Source organism: Physeter macrocephalus, chromosome 20 (genome assembly GCF_002837175.3).
Source record: "Physeter macrocephalus isolate SW-GA chromosome 20, ASM283717v5, whole genome shotgun sequence".
Taxonomy (NCBI): domain Eukaryota; kingdom Metazoa; phylum Chordata; class Mammalia; order Artiodactyla; family Physeteridae; genus Physeter; species Physeter macrocephalus.
The window spans coordinates 54546589-54565949 of record NC_041233.1 but is presented as its reverse complement, the minus strand read 5'-3'; the positions used below and the strand labels follow the sequence as shown (position 1 = coordinate 54565949).

Genomic DNA, 19361 nt, shown 5'->3' with positions numbered 1-19361 from the left:
CTCTCACTGTTGTGGCCTCTCCCGTTGCGGAGCACAGGCTCCGGATGCGCAGGCTCAGCGGCCATGGCTCACGGGCCTAGCCGCTCCGCGGCATGTGGGATCTTCCCGGACCGGGACACGAACCCGTGTCCCCTGCATTGGCAGGCGGACTCTCAACCACTGCGCCACCAGGGAAGCCCTCCGTGGGCATTCTTAATAACTGTTGCCCAGGTCTCATCCCTCCTCAGAGGCTGAATCAGTTGGACTGACTAAGACCCACGCATTCAGCACTTTTTAAAAGTTCCCATGTGACTCTTACTATAGCCACCACTGGAACCACTGCTTTAGAGGCATCAACTCCAAACCTGACTATGGTTCCCCCTTCAGCCCAGTTCCTTGATGACTGTTCCTGGTAGTTACCTTTGTTCATCTGGCAGAGATGCTGCAGCAGAAGAGGCAGGGTCTCCTTGACAATACTGGCATGTGTGGATATAGCTGACAAGGCCTGCAGACAGCGCCGATGCCGGGAGCATTTGGTGGGCCCATCCCCTCTAGCCAAATATGACTCCTCTGAAAGCAACCCAGGAGACAAGGTTTCACTGTGTGATGGCAAGCATGAAGGCCCCCAAGCCTCCCTGGGAAGGGGCAAGACACGGAAGATCAGAGACACATACCTATACCCAGCTCCTCAGCAAGCTTGGGCACTAGGTGGCTGCTGAAGGCCACAGGGTAGAGAGTGGCCAGGGTTCCTGATGCTTCCAGTGCTGCCACCCTGCTGGGGCACAAGGCAAATGAGCATTAGCTGAGCCTTGATCCATGGCTCTCTTGCTTAGGCCTGCCATTAGGCAGATTCAGGAGTGTGGGCTTCTGAGGCCACCTTGCTGAAGAGTAGGATTCCAGTACTTACACCACTAAGTTGGACCGGGCTTCTTAATGCCCAAGAAAAGAGAGCATTCCCACACCTCCAACTGGGTAGCAGCCAGAGCCAAGCACAGGGCCCACCTCCCCTACGGAAAGCCAAGGGTCAGAAGCACAGAGCCCTGGAACAGCTTGCTCGATCTCACTGCCTTATATTCTCACCAACTCTGGGAATCCTCCTCCAGGAAGCTCAGTCTGTATAGGTGACCCACTGCCAGCTCCAAGTCCCCAGAAGACAGGAGATCTGTGCAGGAAGGAAACACAAACCTCATCTTTCTTCCCCTGCAGCCATCACAACCCTTCCTAAAGTCCTATAAGAAGTCCCAAATCATCCAGAGTTGTAGTGAGAACCAGGGAATTGGATTGCTCTTCACTTAAGACAGAAAATCACAAGAAAGGGACCAATACTCCTATCTTTTCTCTTTCCCTTAAGCGTACCTGGCTGGGCACCCAAGACTGTGAGTGTACGGATGCCAACAAGCTGAAGCTGGGTACTGGGGTCCGTCAGGGCCATGAATACCAGTGAGCACAGCTGGTCCTTGAAGCCACTCAGAGGCCTGTCATCTAGGAAGAGACAGAGTCCAGGTTAGAGGGAAACCCTATTCAGAAGTGATGCAAAGATAACCTGGGACAGATTTTTTTTTTTTTGCCACGCTGCGCGGCATGTGAGATCTTAATTCCCTGACCAGGGATCGAACCCGTGCCTCCTGCGGTGGAAGCACAGAGACTTAAGCACTGGACCACCACGGAATTCCCGGGGCAGATTTAAAGAATTTAATCCATTGGGTATCTGGGAAGTACACTAGGAAAGAAATCAACAGGTCTCATCTGTTAAGTGTTCTCTTGGGCTACATCCTCAGAACAACAGGTCACTGTTCTAGACTACGTCCCTGTAGCGCTCTTTGCCTGCCATCCTTTATAGGGCTATAGTGCTCAGCAGCCCCCAGGATACCACATCTAGAAGATGGCCTCACCCTTGTCTTCATAGCTCCATTTCTGTTGCAGCTTCAAGAAACCCAGGATCATTTCAAGGATTGTCCGCCGCTGGTTGCTCTGTAATGTTTTAAGGGGTATTCAAGTCAAAAAATACTGTATTTTTAAAGGATTTCACTCCTGCTCCTGCAGAATTGGGGAGAATTATCCTTGTACATAAGAGTGTCAGGAAAAGAGTGAACAAGGGAACCAGCAGCAGCTAATGGGAGCAAAACCCGAGATCTACTATATCTAGGCCCAAGTTCAATGCTTAGCGCTCTCTCTGTGAGACAGCGATCCTGGCAAGGGGTCCCATCGTTTCCCCAACAGATTCTGCTTCCTTACCTGACTGTGCGTGTGAAACTGTTCCAGCAGTAGGGGCAGCACGTTGCTGGTGATGTGGTCACAGGCCCGGGCAGACGCACCTGCAGCCGCCTGCAACAGTTTGGCACTAGGCCACACCAGTTTCATGTCTGGTTCACACAGGTGGTGCCTGCAGTCTAGAGAGGCAGCACATCACAGACCTAGGGAGTAGGCTGAATGTTGCCTGGTTCCCCTGCAGGCCATAGAAGTTGGAGGCTGAGCCCTGGGACAGTTGGCTAGCAGTTACCACTTAAATTGCTTTCAATTCAAAGCAGGGCTCCAGCACCCAAATCACTGAACATGGGGGCCACTCATGAAAGGTCACTGGCCTTAAGGAATTTCTCTCTGTTGGGCTCACTCCCCTTTCTAGCTGCCATGGCCCCATTACCCTGTAGAATGTTGCTAAGGAAGGAGTCAAGGAGGTCCTCAGCATCAGCCCTCAGCACAGAGCGAGACAAACACGCAGTCAGGGAGTTAAGGGCCGCCAGGCCCTCGGCCTCTACCCGCTCACTTGCCGTCTGGAACACCTGTCAGGGAGGGATCCCATGGCTACTGAGGTGAGCCTGCACCAGGTGAGACCCCACCCAGCTACTGCCTATTTCCTTTGCGGGGAGGGGGTGATGAGAACCTTTGGGGCACAGCAATGGAAATTAACCCCCCAAATGAGTTTCTTCTCAATTGGTGTATTCTCACTAAGTCCTCAGTCACACTAGGATTGATACACATGCTTTTTGAGAAACTGAATACCAACTTTGAGCAGTGGTTGTTGGGAACCCCTTTCCTAAGTCTCTTCCTCTCCCTCTCTACTCAGCATGACCTATGCTCCTTACCATGGAAGGACAGGAATTGGGCACTGTGCGAGACTGATCATGTGCCACCACCAAACTGCTGACCCTACCCTTGTCATTCAACTAGAAGTATGCCCCCTTGCTCTCCTGCTGAATAACCAAGCACAGCAATAGAGGGAAAAGGATACGGTGTGTTATTCCCCTCGTGCCTGACAACCAGGAGTTAATGGTAGGGAGTTTATCTAAGTAACACTCACCTCTCTGCGGATAGAAGCCCAAAGGCTGGGGAGGAAGTCCTTTAGTTCTTTCTGTCCGTACACAGCACAGCAAGCATTCTGCCAAGGAAAGCACAGGTAATGGCTATCTACACACTCAGACTTCATAGGATACGCAGGCCTCTCAGCATAATGGCACCTGAAAGACCTCGGCTCTCAGCAGTAAAACCAGCAGGATTTCATAACCATCCTACCCAGGTCACTGAAAAATAGGAGCCTGTCCTGACTGATGGAAAACAAGCATGAAGAGGGAGCCCTGATCAGCCTTTCCTCAGCTGCCACTCAGTTACTATAGAACAAGACAAAATGCAACTGGGGGCTTTAGGTCAACATATAGGCCCGGATTCTGGGTATCCCTCTCTTGAGGCCAATGAACTATTCCCTGGCTCTCCAAGAATCAATTCATAATCCTTTAGCACCCCTAAATTGTCTAAAGACAGCTGGATCCTCAAAAGAGAACAATCACTCACCAGAGTCTGCAGAGAATCCAGCTTGGCACTCAGAATCTCGGAATCCACTTTCTCAGTCAGCAGGGGGAGCAGGAACTGTGGGAGAGAAGGAAGAACTAAAGAGTGAGATATGGGTAGTGTTGCAGCCACACCAAGGCCAACCATGTCCTCACTGCCACCAGTTCTCAGCGGTAGGTGTTACATCAAGGAGCTATACTCGAGTCGAGAGTTGTGACTGTAAACCAACCTCCCTCTCAGTCCATGGCCAGACTCCCAGTGACCTGAAAAGTGGGCTAGCTGGCAAAGCTAAAGAATTTCAAAAGATAGCACCAAATAGGGATTGGTTTACTATTTTAAATGAAGAGATGGTGAAGTTTTTTACTTCGAAGGTCTGAAGACACTTGCAGGATGCCATACCCTAAAATGTATACTGGAACTTTCTTTTCCCCCATGCTTTTACTGTTCTTTCTTCAGACCTTTCTGTGGGCTGAGGCTACATATCCTAACTTTGGCTAGACCCACCTCAGCAAATCGCGGTGTAGAAGCCAGCACAGCTCGAAGACTCAGGATGAGATCTTCTCTCTGGATACCATGGGGATCATTAGGTGGCTGGAAAAGGGAGAAGGGGGCATGGGTTTGTATAACTCTTCAGACCACCCCTGGACACAGGACTGAACCTGGCAACCCTGCAGAATAGGGTGAGATTTACACCCAATCTGGCAGAAGTAATATGGTATGAGGCCCCAGCAGGAAGACTGCTTGCTCTTACATGTTCCTTGGGAATTTTTGTCTGTTGGGCATTTATTTTCTATCTGATCACACAGTTTCCATCTGATCTATCATCTCAGCACTCAGAGATAAGCACCCTTAACTTTCTGGTGCAACTTTCTTCTCTGTATATGTAGTATTATGACTATGTGGTTGGTAGACACTGTTTCCCTTTAAAATACATACACTTTAAAAAAATGTGATCTTTTGAATATATTTTCTGCAATCTATTTTTTCACTTAATACTAGGTACATTTTTTCATGTTATTAAATTATTTTTTCATAGCATTAGTTTTAGTGGCTGATACTATTTCATTGTGTGGTTGAGTCACAGTTTATTTGGATCATCACCCTTTGATGGACATTTCTATTTTTTCTCCCTTATAAAAAGTTGTAATTCTGGCATTATAAAAACATTCATGATTTCTGCATCAAGAAGGCAGATTTTTTTTTTTATTGAAGTGTATAGTTGACTTACAATATTGTGTTAGTTTCAGGTGTACAGCAAAGTGATTCACTTATATACATATATATATTTTTCAGATTCTTTTCCATTATAGGTTATTATAAGACACTGAACATAGTTCCCTGTGTTATACAGTAAATCCTTGTTGTTTATCTATTTTATATGTAATGGTATGTATCTGTTAATCCCATACTCCTAATTTATTCCTCCTCACCTTCTTTCCCCTTTGGTAACCATAAAGTTTGTTTTCCATATCTTTGAGTCTGTTTCTGTTTTGTAAATAAATTCATTTATATTACTTTTAGATTCCACATATAAGTGATATCACATAATATTTGTCTTTCTCTGTCTTACTTTACTCAGTATGATAATCTCTAGGTCCATCCATGTTGCTGCAAATGGCATTACTTCATTCTTTTTTATGGCTGAGTGGTATTCCATTTTGTGTGTGTGCGTGTGTGTATGTACACACACGCACGCACCCCTCCACATCTTTGTCCATTCATCTGTTGATGAACGTTTAGATTGCTTCCATGTCTTGGCTCTTGTAAATAGTGCTGCTATGAACACTGGGGTGCATGTATCTTTTCAAATTAGAGTTTTCATCTTTTCTGGATATATGCCCAGGAGTGGGATTGCTGGATCATATGGTAGCTCTATTTTCAGTTTTTTAAGGAACCTCCATACTGTTTTCCATAGTGGCTGCACCAATTGACATTCCCACCAACAGTGCAGGAGAGTTCCCTTTTCTCCACACCTTCTCCAGCATTTATTATCTGTAGACTTTTTGATGATGGCCATTCTGACAGGTGTGAAGTGATACCTCATTGTAGTTTTGATTTGCATCTTTTCATGTGCCTGTTGGCCACATGTATGTCAGGAAGGCACACTGAAAACATACATCAGATTTTTCTTTTCTCTTTAGAAACCCCACCAAAAATACAGTAAAGGGATTTTCCTTTCTTTTCTTTTTTTTTTAAAAGATATAAAGCTAAAGGTTGAAGAGAACAGGATAAGGGATGTTAGCAACAAAACTGTAGAAGGTGAAAAGAGATGGATAAGAAGAAAATGACTTAGAGCCAAGACAACAGAATCCTCAGTAGGCTTGGGGAATGCTGAGTAACTCCCCATATACACCAGTCTCCTCAAAAAGCTTTGCAACCAGAAGTACCAGGTACCTTTGGAATTGGGAGTGGGGTTGGAGAAGCAATCTGACCTCCGAGATTGCTTCTCAAGTCCTCCCTAGCTACAGTAGAATCTGGAGGTTTAATTCTTTAGAGAGGGTAAGACAGAGGTCTAGTCTTAGAGATGTAGGTGCAGCTGAGGGCCTGGGTGCTGAATCAAAAGAGGTCTAAGTGGGAATTCCCTGGTGGTCCAGTAGTTAGGACTCAGTGCTTTCACTACCAGGGCCCGGGTTCAATCCCTGATTGGGGAATAGCACGGCAGGAAAAAAAAGAGGTCTAAGTGATACAGTATTATTGAGTATTGAGATTTTCCAACCCCTTCCAGTCCTATTCGCTTGTAGCCAGACTTCTCCCTCTAGGCAGATCTAAGGTCTTTTTCTAGAAGAACCTGACTAGCCCAAGAGGAAGAATACACTGGGGGTTCCCAAGCTGTCCATGTAAGCCACTATACAGGGAAGTTCATCCTCAGCCAGTCCATTCCCTGTGCTCAGAGCTCCCACTCAACTTTATAATTCTCCCTTTGAAACATGTGCAAACTCCCAAGGATTACCAGATATCTGAAGAAAGCCTCTAACCTGGAAATAGAGACCAAAAACAAAAAATCAAAAAAAAAACTTGGAGGAAACAAAGACCACATATGTGGGGAGAGTTTTCAAAAACAGTAAGAAAGTAATTCATTCATGGATTAAATAAGAACAGAACGCTAAAGAAAAAAAGACCACCAGTCTTAACCTGGTGGTCCAGAGGTTAAGACTCCGACCTCCCAATGCAGGGGGCCCGGGTTCGATCCCTGGTCAGGGAACGAGATCCTGCATGCCACAACTAAGAGCCTGCATGCCACAACTGAAAGATCCTGCACGGTGCAACTAAAGATCTCGCATGTGGCAACAAAGATCCTGCGTGCTGTGACTAAGGCCCAGCACAGCCAAATAAATAAATATTAAAAAAAAACAAAAGACGTTCAAGAGATCATCAAAAATGACAATAAAAGGCCCTGGGAAAATGTCCATCAACAGAGGAATGGATAAAGAAGATGTGGTACATATATACAAAGGACTATTACTCAGCCATAAAAAGGAATGAAATTGGGTCATTTGTAGAGACGTGGATGGACCTAGAGAGTGTCATACAGAGTGAAGTAAGTCAGAAAGAGAAAAGCAAGTATCGTATAATAATGCATATATGTGGAATTTAGAAAAATGGTATATAGATGATCTTATTTGCAAAGCAGATATTAGAGACACAGATGTAGAGAACAAATGTATGGATACAAAGGGGGAAGGGGTGGGGTGGGAGACTGGATTGACACATATATATTATTGATACTATGTATAAAATAGACGACTGATGGGAACATACTGTATAGCACAGGGAACTCTACCTAATGCATTGTGGTAACCTAAATGGGAGGGAAGACCAAAAGGGAAGGGGATATCTGTATGTGTATGGCTGATTCATTTTGTTGTGCAGTGGAGGCTAACACAACATTGTAAAACGACCATACTCCAATAAAAATTAATTTAAAAAAAAAAGGTCCTGGGAAATTCAAAGCATAAGTGCAGAAATGAGAAACAAAATCAATAGAAGGGGTTAATAGGAGATGTGATAGTCCTGGGCATTTCTGCCCTCAGAGCCATTCCTTGGGCTGACCACTGCAGGCTACATTTCCCAGGCTCCCATAATGGCCTGGGTTCAGCCAACGGGAAGCATTTGTAGAAGAATGCAGGTCAGAAGGAAAGGAAAAAACCCAGGGCATTTCTTCCCATTTCTCCAATTTAGTGGGCGCTTTCAGCATTGGCAGCATCTCCTCCATGGCTCCAGTTCCTAATGATAGGCCTATGTTTTTGTCATACTCTCAGCCCCTGAGGTCCAGTAACATCAACTCTTCCCTTTGTCCCTCCAGCCTAGGGGTGGTAATGGCTTCCTGCTATTGATAGGTTGCCTCACTATCCCGTTTGGCTTCTCAGCTTTCCCACAACTTGTATAAACAATTTCCTGCATTAAATTATTTCTGTTTTAAATACCAAAGTGGTTTCTGTTTTCATGCCTGGACTTTGACTGACAGAAAAGATAAAATTGTAGAATTTTCTTATAAACTAACAAAAAGGTAGAGGTAAGAAATATGAAAGAAAAGTAGGAGATTCAGAGGTCTAACAGAAGATTGATAGGAGTTCCAAAAGGAGGGAACAGAGAAAACAGAGGGAAAGAAATCATCAATGAAAGAATGCAAGAAAATTTCCCAGGACTGAAGGACATGAGTTTCCAGATTGATGGGACCTACCAAGTACCCAATACAATGCATGAAAACAGACCCGTACTAAGGCACATAATTGTGAATTTTCAATATATTGGGGGAAAATAATCAAAACTTAAAAGCTTCCAGAAAAGAGGAAAAAAAGTGACCATAAAGTTTTGCAAATCAAAAAGAATTTAGACTTCTTCACAGCAACTGAAAATTAGAGGTAAATGTAGCAATGCCTTCAATTTCATACCCATATTGTCAATAAGTGGGAGGAAAGAATGAAGACATTCTAGATTTACAAAAATCTAAAAATTTTTCACTCTTTTTACACACTGGGGAAGCTAATAAGGGATGTGCACCACCAAAATGAGGGAGTAAACTATAAAATAAGAAGTACATAAACCCAGAAGATAAGAGATCTGATCCAAGAGAAAAGACAAAGGAATCCCTAGATGATGGTAAAGGAAGATTGTCTACTCTGCATTAAGAGTAGGAAGCAACCAGTTAAGACTGTATGTCCAAGTTAAGAATGGTTTTTACATTTTTAAGTCGTTGAAAAAAAATCAAAAGAATAGTATCTTGTGACACATGAAAATTATATGAAATTTAAATTTCTGTGTCCATAGATAAAGTTTTATTGCAATATAGCCACTGTACCACATTCCAGTGTCTATGGCCATTTTTGTGCTAGAACAGCAGAGGTGAGGAGTTTCAACAGAAACCATATGGCCTGCAAAGTCTAAAATAGTAACTATCTGGCCCTAACAGAAAAAGTTTGCTGACCCCTACACACAGGATAGGAACCATCACTTATACTGATGTGATCCACTATGAGGATGGCAAATGGCCAAAACAGATTGGTAAGACCATAAAGAATATTTCTAACATAAATTGTTACACTAAAAGCCAGGTGTCCCTATTTAAAAGGCTTAAGTTCTTCTGAGAAGAAACAGTGATACTGATTACAAGAGATGAAAAGAATATCAGAGAGGTGGTCCCAAGCAATTGATGTCAACTAGAATAAGCTGGTTAAGAAATTCCCTATGGCAAAAATGGCTGTGTATCTTTAAAGGCAGTGAGAGTCAATGCTCCAATGTAGTTTGGTATGCTGTGGTATAACTCCTTTCATTTTTTCCATATCACTAATGCTTGCAGTACACATACCCATGCAGTAATGAGACCCTGAGTATTTGGAAAAAGAAGGAAAATCAAGATGCAGAGTGGGAGGAAGGTCCGAGGGCATCAGAGCAAACACCTCCTGTACACACTATGCTCAACTGTGTCATCTTTGTTTAGTCAATTTGTTTCTACTGCCTGAGATGCACCCTCAGAATCCAGGATCATATCCTACACATCCTTCAGAAACCAACTGAAATACTATCTTATCTGTGAAGTCAGTTCCTGCCTACTCTAGCTCACACTAAACTCTCTGTCTTCTTTGAACAATTATAACACCACTTGTTTTGGTCCACAATCTCATACTGTTACTTAAATGTTTCAACTTTCAAGGACAGGAATCATGTTGTACAATCCTGTAGTTCTAAGCACTATATACATTGTCAAGGAGTCTCCCATATACCTGCCGAATTGAACCCTTCCTCCCATGGCAAAAGTTTTTCCACTTCCCAGTTTACTAAAACTATCTTGAGGGCAGGGATTGTTTCTTTTGTTCACCGCTGCACCCTCAGGGCCTAGAACTGGGCCTGGCACATAACAGACACTCAACAAATATTTGAATGAGTGAATGAATGAAAGGTATTACTTACAGGGGTAAAATCAATAGGGAAGTAACAGGATGTCACTTCAAACAACTCCTCCACAAAGGGTCCTAAGGCAACAGAGAAAGAATGAGGACTTGTAAGCCTCTCATCTGACAAGCCCCAACCAGCTAATTCAAGGCTACAAGGGTGTACCCAGGCTATAGTCTCTGGAGATGAGGTCATGGACGATGCGGAAGGCCACCAGAAGATTACGGGGATCCTTTTCCCCATCCATCACCTGGATGAAGCCAAAGGTGAAATCAGCTCCTAGGCCCTTCAGCTCTGCGGAGGAGAGAACAAGATCATTACCGTTCCATGGGATAGAAAGCTGGGCTTTCTTCTGGCCTGTGTTCTCCCTCTGCTATCACTGCCTTTCCTGCCTCCCAGAGCAGGCCCTTTCTGTTTTCCTATTCCAAGAGAGTTCTCAGTGAAGAGAAGATATGCAACAATACATAATTGTTACAGAGGTAAGAATTTAAAACATCAGCTCAAACTCCACCCTTTCTTTACTTTCCTGGGGAGTGAGTGGCTCCCAGTTTCCCTTTATCATCCTCTCAAAGTACTGGCTCTTCTATATCACCCCTGGGCTAAAATGAGTCCTGGTAATGGGGGAAAAAAAAGATGTGCTCACTTTTCAGATTTTCCAGAGAACCCTGCCTCTTACCTTCTTCCCGGGTTCGCATGAAGTTGGTGATGATACTGTAGACTGTGTGTCGGTCCACCTGTGGCAGGGACTTGGTAGGAGAGACAGGAAGTAAGTAAAGAAAGTGCCCAAAGAATACCTCAGCTGACAAAACTACTTCCTGCTTCACAATCTCTAAGTGGACAGTGCTCTTTACACCAGTATAAGATGAACCTCAGAGGAAATGTAGAGAAAGGATATGGCTATTGCCCAGCAGTGGAACCGATAACCAAAACCTGTCTGCTGTATGCCTTACTTTAAGTGTAAGAGGACACAGGTCAGACATAATTGCATGCCTCGCTCTGCTTATACAGTAGCAAGGGATAGCATGTGAACATGGTCAAAGACCTGAAAGAGTTCAGAACTTAGAAGGCAATTTTTTTTGCCATCTAATTCTAGTTATGTCAATGGCTGGGAGACAGAGGAGAATACCAAGGTGACAGTTATCACTCACCTGTACGTGGACCTCCTGGAAGATGGCTTTAAGCACGGAGACAGCCAGCCCTGGGGGCAGGGCCACACACAGGCTCTTGGGGGAGAAGAAAAATGTGAGCACATAGGGAATTCTGGGAATTCTAGCACAGCCTTCAAGACACAAGCCTAAAACAGGGCTATTTAGCTACAGTGGGAATCACAACATCCAGGTTTGGGAAGAAGTGCTAACAGTGAGAAACATGGTCCCTTTTCTCAAGTTGATTAGGTCTCTGCAGCTCCTTCCAGTTTGGCTTTGAATTCCAGTCCCCAAAGGATACTTTTACTCTACAAACTAAAAACAGAAGTGGAGCTGGCTGAGACTAGTTTAGTCCCACATCTGGGCATCTGCTTTGAAGCACTTGAAGTCTCACCCTCTAAGGGGAAGGACAGAATTCACTGGAAATAGGTTCCTGCAAACATGGTACGTAATACAAAAAAGAACTCACAAGTGCCCTCAAACCCTGCAGGACAGACGGGATCACAAGATGATGGTCCTTCAGCCGGTTCTCATAGAATAGGATCAAGTGTACCACTGCACAGACCAGAAATTCAGCCGTTAGTTTACACAGGCTGGAGGAGGGCCCACCGGCTTTGCTCCTTCCCAAAGTTTATAAAGGCTGTTCCTGCTTGGGCTTCACTACAGATTTTCTCCTTCACCGAGATATGTCCCAAGCCCTCCCATTTGAGGGTGCCTTCCTTGATCTGTCAGGAAAATAGGTGAACATCTTTTATTATCCATTCTCACTAGGTCACAATGAAACCCATTCTCAAGCCGAGAACTGCCTTTCTACAGAACTTGGGTTGGCAAATTTTCTCAAAGGGCCAGACAGTAAATATTTTAGGCTTGTAGGACATAGTATGTCAAAACTACTCAACTGGGCCACTGTAACATAAAAGCTGCATACACAATAGGTAAATAAATGGGCATGGCTAGATGCTAGTAAAGCTTTATAGAAGATAAATAAGTTGTTGGTTTTTTTCCTCAGGACTTCAAAACACTTTGATGTTTCATTACTTTTCCACTCCATCTATGAAACACTACTTTGTCCATTTTACAAAGAGGGGAAGATATACTGAAAAAAAACTGTCTAAGGCTACATTTGAAATCCATGTGTCTTGTGTCTCAATTCTTATCTTCTCTGCCACATATACCAGTGAGGAATGAAGACCCTGAATTAGGAGTTCATAGATACCTTATGTCCTCCCTCCCTCCCTGTAAAGTTGGCTTAAATAGACAAGCAAGGCCTTGGCTCAGCACTCCTACTAGCGATGCCAGTACCTTCCTTCTCCAGGAGCAAGGAGTGACACTGCAATAGCACCTGTGACAAGAGCTGGATTCCTCGTGCCCGAGTTCGGGGTTCTGGATTCTCTAGAGAGGACCTGGGGTAAAGTAAGATAGAGACAGCCTGACATTACCCAGTTCAAACTTTTGAAGTAAATATTTTGCAATTAGTCACACTCACCCCCTGGGCATGGAAGCCAGCCCAGAAAGGTATTCTGGAGGTGCTTAGCATTACAGACAACACTAAGGCCAATCCCCAGATTGACCTGGCATCATTAGAGGCATATGTGACACCACAGCCAACAGAAGTGTCCATCTCCAGGCACTGACTGGGCATGGGGCTTACTCCTTTCTCATACAACTGTGATATTCCTCTGAAACAGAGCTTAGCAGCTAACCACAGGGCTCAAGAGATGACTGGCAGCTGCAGCTTCTACCAAAACAGGAGGAGAATAAATATATCACTGTTAAAGCAACCACTATAGTCTTAGGGACCATATCGTCTTTATAACTGGAAAACCATTATGGTCTTTATAATTGGAAGTTTACAAAGTAAGATGGTCAGAGTAAAGGTTTTAACTATTTAGGATTATTGATATGGGAGGACCTAGGCTGAAGCAACAAGGAGGTGATTTATCTTCAAAACAAATCACGGATTACATTTAGACATACCAGAAGGAATCTAAGTAAATGCAGGAGGTAGAAGACTTCTGAAGGAGAAGTGGCCAGGATACATGAATGAAACCTCACGGTTAAGAGTATCTGTAGCTAGGGGTAATGAGGCAAAAAGAAGCTCACTCTTGACAGGATCCTTAGGATAGGAACTTATAGAAAGGTAGAAACAGAAAACTGTGCATTTAAAAATGGACCAAGGCACACAAATGCTCATAGCAGCATTATTCAGAATAGCCAAAATGTGGAAACAACTCAGATATCCCTCAACTGATGAATGGTTAAACAAAATGTGGTATATCCATATAACAGAATATTGTTCAGCAAGAAATGAAGTACTGATACATGCTGCAACAGGGATGAACTTTGAAAACATTATGCTAAGTGAAAGAAGCCAATCACAAAGGTTACATATTACTGTATAATTCCATTTATATGAAATTTTCAGCATAGGCAAATCCACAGAGACAGAGTAGATTAGTGGTTGCCAGGGGCCAGGAAGAGAAAGGAATGGGAAGTGATTGCTAATAGGCGTGGGGTTTCTCTTTGGGGTGATGAAAATGTCTTAAAATTGACTGTGATAAGGGTCGTACAAATCTGTGAATACACACTTTAAAATGGTGAACTTTATGATAGATAAATTGTATCTCGATAAAGCTGTTATTTAAAAAAAAAATGGACCAAGGCCACAACAACATGAGGAGAAAGGCCAAAAGGTCTCTTATGTGGGAAAAATGCATAATAGTGACCTACTCCCCCACCCTCTCCCCAATTTTCTATTTTTTTCTGTTTTAGAAGACATGCTAGCCATGACAGTTAACAACCTTCGCTACTAAGACTTGTCAATTTAAATGGTCTACCAAGTACGAAATATGAGGAAAGCAGACATTATACTACAAGCATATAGTTCCTCTGGAGCTTGGAATACCTGGTGGTAACACTGGTCTTCCAGCTGTTTTTCCAAGCCTTTTCCTATAGTGGGGAACCTGGTGCAAGGTCAGCCTCTTGACCACTCCCCAGGCTGGGCTCACAGCAGGTCTGAGTCAGATGTAGGCTGACTAGAATCCTATCGGGGAGGGTGGGTCTAAAGAAGCAGAAGAGGAATCCCAGCTCTAATTAACTAACAGTTGATGGCTTTCAACCACCCATCTCAGCCTAAACTGGTGGGCTGACCCAGGAGCTAATGTGACCCACAGGCGGTGTTCCCAACACTTCCTTAGGGGCCTCAGTCAGGTAGCAAGACTCATTTTTCAGGAGAAACACTGGCTTAGCCTGAGGTACTGATATGGGATGGGGAGGAGGGTGTTGGGCTACAGTAGGAGAAATTCAGGACAAAATAACTTTCAGAGTGCAGCGCCAGGGCTGGAGACGGGTATTCTAGAGCAGAGGCTCTTACCCAAGGGCTTCCACCACTTGTAACACCGTATAGCTTCCAGATTTCACATCTAAAGGAAAGAAGAAAAAGAAGTCTGAAAAAACAAAAATAAAACTCCATCCCAGGGTTCAATGGCTCTAATTACCAATGTTTTTGCCTACCCTAGGGCTTACACCATCGGGCCCGCTGTGTGTGCCAAGAGCCTCTCCTACATGAGAGGCATTTCTGTAACACTTCAAATATGCAGCTCCAAGTATAAAAATTGAAAAGAAAGTCAATATATCATTTGCAGGTAACCTGTTTATCTAGAAAATCCAAGAGAAATAAATGAAAAAAATACTACAAACAAAATAATTCATTAGGGTGGCTAGGTACAAAATTAATATGAAATTAAGAACTTTCACATACACACATACAATAGCCTGAAAAATTATATAAAGGAAAAAAGAGCCTATTTACAATAGCAACAAATAAAAATTAAAAAAGAGAGAATGAGAGAGAAAAATACCTAGATATAAACTTAACAAAAAATGTGAATATCTGGGGACTTCTCTGGTGGCTCAGTGGTTAAGAATCTGCCTGCCAATGCAGGGGACACAGGTTCAATCCCTGCTCCGGGAAGATCCCACATGCCGTGGAGCAACTGAACCCGTGCGCCACAACTACTGAGCCTGCACTCTAGAGCCTGAGAGCCACAAAGACTGAGCCCATGTGCCCAAACTACTGAAGCCCGTGCGCTCTATGGCCTGCGTGCTGCAACTACTGTAGCCCACACGCCTAGAGCCTGTGCTCCACAACAAAAGAAGCCACTGCAATGAGAAGCCCACGCACTGCAACGAAGAGTAGCCCCTGCTCGCCGCAACTAGAGAAAGCCTGCATGCAGCAACAAAGACCCAACGCAGCCAAAAAAAAAAAAAAATATATATATATGAGGGAGGGAGGGAAGGCAGTTCTTCCAGATAGTAAAAGGTTGTTATAAAGTCACAGTAATTAAAATACTGTATAGTTTTGAATATACTTTATGTTTTCCATAATAAAAGTAAAAACCAAAAAATAACCAGTGTAGGGGCTTCCCTGGTGGCGCAGTGGTTGAGAGTCCGCCTGCCGATGCCTGCGTGCCACAACTACTGAGACCACGTGCTGCAACTACTGTAGCCCACACGCCTAGAGCCTGTGCTCCACAACAAAAGAAGCCACTGCAATGAGAAGCCCACGCACTGCAACGAAGAGTAGCCCCTGCTCGCCGCAACTAGAGAAAGCCTGCATGCAGCAACAAAGACCCAACGCAGCCAAAAAAAAAAAAATATATATATATATGAGGGAGGGAGGGAAGGCAGTTCTTCCAGATAGTAAAAGGTTGTTATAAAGTCACAGTAATTAAAATACTGTATAGTTTTGAATATACTTTATGTTTTCCATAATAAAAGTAAAAACCAAAAAATAACCAGTGTAGGGGCTTCCCTGGTGGCGCAGTGGTTGAGAGTCCGCCTGCCGATGCAGGGGATACGGGTTCATGCCCCGGTCCGGGAAGATCCCACATGCCGCGGAGCGGCTAGGCCATGAGCCATGGCTGCTGAGCCTGCGCGTCCAGAACCTGTGCTCCGCAACGGGAGAGGCCACAACAGTGAGAGGCCCGCGTACCGCAAAAAACAAAACAAAACAAAACAGTGTAGTATGAGTTCATATTCAAAGAAATCAATGGTACAGAAATAGAATAGAAAATCCATAAAGAGACACAAATACATGAGAATATGATTTTAAAAATCATATTTCAATTAATGAAAAACAGACTATTCAATAATGGTGTTGGCATGATTGGGTAAATATTTGAAACAAACAAACAAAAAAACCAATGGCTCTGAATCTTTCACCAAAGTAAATTTCAAATGGATTAAAGAAAAAAACACAAGAGAACATTTCTAAGTATAACATAGTTATATTTAGCCATAAAAGAAAAGATTGGTTAAAATCAGCTACCTTAAAAAAAAAATTGGATTTTCTGCAAGGCAAAAACAAACATCATAAGACAAACTGGGAAAAAATATTTGCAATTCTTATAACAAAGGGCTATTTTACCAATATCAAAAGCACTTCCACAAGTCATTGAGAAAAAAGACCAACAACCAATTTAAAAAGATGCTCAACCATATTAACAGGAATGCAAATTCAACTCCCCAAAACGTTGGTTTTTAACATACTAGATTGGCAAAGATCAAACATTTTGTATCACGCTTATGTTTGGTGATGGTGCGTGGAATTAAGGCACTCTTAAACACTGCAGGTGGAGTAAAAATTGGTACAGCCCTTTTATGGAGCACCCCCCCCCCTTTTTCTGGCCGCACCTGTGGGGCATGGAGGATTTTAACTGCTTGACCAGGGATCGAACCTGCAACGCCTGCAGTGGAAGCACGGAGTCTTAACCACTGGACCACCAAAGAGGTCCCTATGGAGGGCAATTTGAATATACTTTTTAAATTACAAATGTACATAGGCTTTAACCCAGGGAATCTTCTCAGAATTTATCCTATGTACTTGTAAAAGTGCAAAATAATGCATGTACAAGTTTTTTCATTTCAGAATGATTTAGAATAGCAAATGACTGCAAACAACAAATGGCCGGGACATGGAAGCAACCTAAGTGTCCATTGACAGATGAATGGATAAAGATGTGGCACATATATACAATGGAATATTACTCAGCCATAGAAAGGAACGAAATTGGGTCATCTGTAGAGAGGTGGATGGACCTAGAGACTACAGAGTGAAGTCAGAAAGAGAAAAACAAATGTCATATATTGACGCATATATGTGGAATCTAGAAAAATGGTACAGATGAACCAGTTTGAAAGGCAGAAATAGAGACACAGATGTAGAGAACAAACCTATGGACACCAAGGGGGGAAAGTGGCGGGGTGGTGGTGGTGGGATGAATTGGGAAATTGGGATTGACATGTATACACTAATATGTATAAAACAGAAAACTAATAAGAACCTGCTGTATAAACAATAAATAAATAAAATTAAAAAAAAAAAAAAAAAAAAAGAAACAAGTGAAATAAGTTATAGTACATCCATAATGGAATTCTCTGTAACTACTTAGGAAAAAAATTGAAAAAAGACTGACGAACCTGTATATTTATACTGATAGTGGGACAAGATTTAAAAGCAGAACATAAATAGAGTGTACATAAATAGTATATAGTATGTGCATAGCATTGTTTTTAAACGGAGGGAGAATTATTTCTATTTGTATTTATTTATATCTCTAGAAGATGAAAGGAATTAGTAACACTGGTTGTCTATAAGGAGGGGGACGGGTAGCTGGGGGTTGAGAGGTAGACTTAGAAAAAAGTTTTACACTTTGGAATAATTTTAGATTTAAAAAAAGGTTGTAAAGACAGTACAGAGTTCCTGTATACCCCTCACCCAGTTTCCCTGAATGTTACCATCTTACATAGTACATCTGCCGAAACTAAGAGAGATTATTAGCATTTGTATATTACTTTTAATTAAACTCTAGACTTTATTCAGATTTTACCAGTTTTTCCACTAATGTAATTTTCCTGTTTCAGGATCCAATTAAGGACACCACATTGCAACTAGCCATCATGAATCCTTAGTCTCCTCTCGTCTGTGAAAGTTTCTCAGTCTTCCTTGCTTTTCATGACCTTGGTATTTTAAAGAAGTACTTTATAGAATGTCCCTTGATATGGGTTTCTTTGATGTTTTCCTCATGTTTAGCCTGGGGTTATGGATTTGGAGAAAGAATAGCATAGAGGTGAAGTGCCTTTCTCATCACATCATATCATAGGTACAGTAAATCAACATGACTTATCACTGGTGATTTTAACTTTTATCAGTTGGTTAAGGTAGTGTCAACAGGTCTCTGCACCATACATACTGTTACTATTTTTTCTTTTCCCACACTCTTTCCTTTGGAAGGGAGTCACTAAGTCCAGTCCAAAGTCAAGGGGAAAGGGGAGATTAAGCTTCATTTCCTAGAAGGAGAGTATTTATCTATCTATGTTATTTGGAGTTATTCTAAGGAAGATTCATCTCTTCTCTTGTCTTCATTTATTCAGTTGTTTACATCAGCATAAGCTCATGTATATTTATTTTATGCCTTGGGTTATAATCCAATACTAGGTTATTTTGTTGCTCAAATTTTCTACCTTTGGCCATGGGGAGCTTTTTTAGGTTGGCACCAGTGTCCCTTTGACATGCCCCAACCTTTTATTTTTTTAAGTGCTTTCTTACTTTCTGGCACTACAAAATACTACAGGCTCATCTTGTAACTTCCCTGCCCCAACCCTTGAATCAGCCTTTTCTCCAAGAAGCCCTGGCTCCTTTTATTGGAGAATGGTATTAAAAACCAAGACCTGGGGCTTCCCTGGTGGCACAGTGGTTGAGAGTCCACCTGCCGATGCAGGGGACACGGGTTCGTGCCCCGGTCCGGGAAGATCCCACATGCCACGGAGTGGCTGGGCCCGTGAGCCATGGCTGCTGAGCCTGCGCGTCCGGAGCCTGTGCTCCGCAACGGGAGAGGTCACAACAGTGAGAGGCCCACGTACCGGGAAGATCCCACATGCCACGGAGTGGCTGGGCCCGTGAGCCATGGCTGCTGAGCCTGCGCGTCCGGAGCCTGTGCTCCGCAACGGGAGAGGTCACAACAGTGAGAGGCCACACGCACCAAAAAAAAAAAAAAAACCACA

At 43.2% G+C, this 19361-nt stretch overlaps 1 protein-coding gene and 1 long non-coding RNA gene across 3 annotated transcripts in view; one reads left to right on the top strand and one right to left on the bottom strand.

Annotated features, from left to right (window-relative positions):
• LOC114484472 (uncharacterized) overlaps positions 1–2667 on the top strand; it is a 4584-nt gene extending 1917 nt beyond the window's left edge. Inside the window, exons 2-3 of the long non-coding RNA XR_003677400.1 lie at positions 1331–1482; positions 2603–2667. This is a non-coding gene — a long non-coding RNA (uncharacterized lncRNA). The remainder of the gene's footprint in view (positions 1–1330; positions 1483–2602) is intronic.
• MMS19 (MMS19 homolog, cytosolic iron-sulfur assembly component) overlaps positions 1–14757 on the bottom strand; it is a 28170-nt gene extending 13413 nt beyond the window's left edge. Inside the window, exons 1-17 of one of the 2 annotated variants that reach the window (XM_028480891.2) lie at positions 14671–14757; positions 12600–12700; positions 11767–11852; positions 11301–11375; positions 10829–10898; positions 10318–10446; positions 10171–10232; positions 4267–4353; positions 3766–3840; positions 3278–3355; positions 2621–2759; positions 2215–2369; positions 1872–1950; positions 1336–1461; positions 1060–1141; positions 654–754; positions 400–549 (exon numbers count right to left, since the gene is read on the bottom strand). In XM_028480891.2, the coding sequence (XP_028336692.2) occupies positions 400–549; positions 654–754; positions 1060–1141; positions 1336–1461; positions 1872–1950; positions 2215–2369; positions 2621–2759; positions 3278–3355; positions 3766–3840; positions 4267–4353; positions 10171–10232; positions 10318–10446; positions 10829–10847 (1282 nt within the window). In that variant the 5' untranslated portion in view covers positions 10848–10898; positions 11301–11375; positions 11767–11852; positions 12600–12700; positions 14671–14757. The remainder of the gene's footprint in view (positions 1–399; positions 550–653; positions 755–1059; positions 1142–1335; positions 1462–1871; positions 1951–2214; positions 2370–2620; positions 2760–3277; positions 3356–3765; positions 3841–4266; positions 4354–10170; positions 10233–10317; positions 10447–10828; positions 10899–11300; positions 11376–11766; positions 11853–12599; positions 12701–14670) is intronic. The other variant, XM_028480892.2, reaches the window with a different exon arrangement.
• Between the last annotated feature and the right edge of the window lie 4604 nt (positions 14758–19361).